A 1,913-nucleotide genomic window follows, 5' to 3' on the forward strand; every position below is an offset into this window, starting at 1 on the left:
GTTGTAAATATATATTTAGTTGATCAAACACAACTTAATTTGCTCAAATAGTTTCTAATAAATTATTAGGAAAAAAGCTAGAAATAAACCAACCGAACTGACCGAATTTTGATGGTTCAGTTTAGGTTTAAAATAAGTTTCAATTGGTTCAGTTTGAGAAAACTTCAACCTGAACAACCCGAACCAACCACTATCTCAATTAGCTATAACATACTCTTTCTTTGTTTTTATTAGTCCATAAAATTTTTTCTGCTTTTTCCCTTAGATTATTTATTACCTCAATTACTTTGCATCATTCTTTTATCAATCCCTTGATCCACATTCTTTCTTTCAACGGTTTTTTAATATGCATCGTTCTTTTGGGTCACAATAGAACTTTCTCCCTAGTTAAACTAGTCAAAATCCAAACCGTTACAGACCGAGCTGAACTGACCGAATTTGGTTTCACATATAGAATGGTTCCATTCGGTTCGGTCAAACTTTGTAAAAAACCGACTGAACCAGCCGTTTGCTCAGCCCTAGGAGGCTCAGGCTAAAATCATTCCACTAATAAGCAGCTCACTTCAATTCGAATTGAAACACAAGTAAAATCTTCAAAGAAGAGAAAAGGAGATAATACTGACTAGGGTTATTAACGGTGTGAAGTACTCCAAAAACGTGCACCGAGCTGCCGCCTCTGAGAATGTCGCCTCGCATCCTGATCCCGTTCATCGTGAGTCGGAGCTCGTCCTTGGTCCGCTCCCTCGTCGCATCCAGGGCCACAATCACCATGTTTGCGTCTCTCGAGCTGCTGAGACTCTCCATCTCTCTCTTGATCTTTTGTTCGTTCGAGGGTTAGGGTTAGGGTTAGGGTTTTGGGTTTGGGTGTCATTTTTATTTGGAAGGATGGGATCGAGAAGGCGGCGAGATGGGGACGGGGAATGAAGAGGGATGCTCAGGATATTCGGAGACGAAGCGGGAGAGAAAACAAGAGAGGGCGGAAGGAGGCAAGACGCTAAAGATCGAGTTTTTGAATTTTTTTTCACTCTGGCACGGAAGAGGAATACGAATGATTCTCCCGTAAAATAATGTGTCCTTTGTCTTTTCTTCTTACGAAGAAAAATTCAAATTAGCCCCAAAACAATTTTTTTTAAATCGACCCACTCCAATTTTAATTCTAAAAATTGACTTATTTTCTGGCCACGTCAACATCATGGCTAGAAAATGGGTCAATTTTAAAAAATCGGCTTCCTAATTAGGACGTTCCCAACAAGAGATGCGTGGTTAGGGTACTAAGCATGTCGGGGTTGCGAACCTTGACTAATTTTGTCGCCGCACAAAATGGTCGCTTTTGGGAACCCCGACCATTTCAAATCCGGACAAATTTTAAAAACAGACTCCTTTATAAAAATATTCCCAAAAAAAGACTCGTTTTGAAAATATTTGCAAAAAACGACCCAGTTTCAGCCCTGTGGCTGAAACTGGGTAGTTTTTTTGAAAAATGTTCACAAACTTCACGGGAGTTCAACTCCCGTGAAGTTTGGGAATATTTTTCACAAAAAAACAACCCAGTTTCAACAAAGTAGGTCGTTTTTTGAAAATAAAGTGAAAAACTAGGTCGTTTTTTGAAAATAAAGTGAAAACAGGTCTTTTTTTGAGAATATTTTTGCAAAGGGGTCTGTTTTCAAAATTTGTCCTTTCAAATCCCAATTTTCTAGATAGTCGTTACTGGTTCCCAACCCCGACCATTTTGTGCGGTGACAAAAAAATTGTTCTTCTTCTTACATTATAAGCTTAATAAATAAATATCGAAAAACAACCTTAACTTTGGACAATTATCACATCACCTCTTGAACTTTTAAAATGTTAGAGACCCCTCTTAAATTTAGGGATTATCAAATCCTTGCCCCTCCCCACCCCCTCACCACCAAGTG

General features: G+C 38.7%; 1 protein-coding gene across 1 annotated transcript in view; it reads right to left on the reverse strand.

Moving 5' to 3' along the window:
• The window catches only part of LOC109838058 (probable serine/threonine-protein kinase PBL16), a 29,763-nt gene extending 28,738 nt beyond the window's left edge, over nucleotides 1-1,025 (reverse strand). The window contains exon 1 of the mRNA XM_020406512.1: nucleotides 624-1,025. Coding sequence (XP_020262101.1) covers nucleotides 624-804 — 181 coding nt within the window. The 5' untranslated portion in view covers nucleotides 805-1,025. The remainder of the gene's footprint in view (nucleotides 1-623) is intronic.

The sequence above is a fragment of the Asparagus officinalis genome, chromosome 4 (genome assembly GCF_001876935.1).
Source record: "Asparagus officinalis chromosome 4, Aspof.V1, whole genome shotgun sequence".
NCBI lineage: Eukaryota > Viridiplantae > Streptophyta > Magnoliopsida > Asparagales > Asparagaceae > Asparagus > Asparagus officinalis.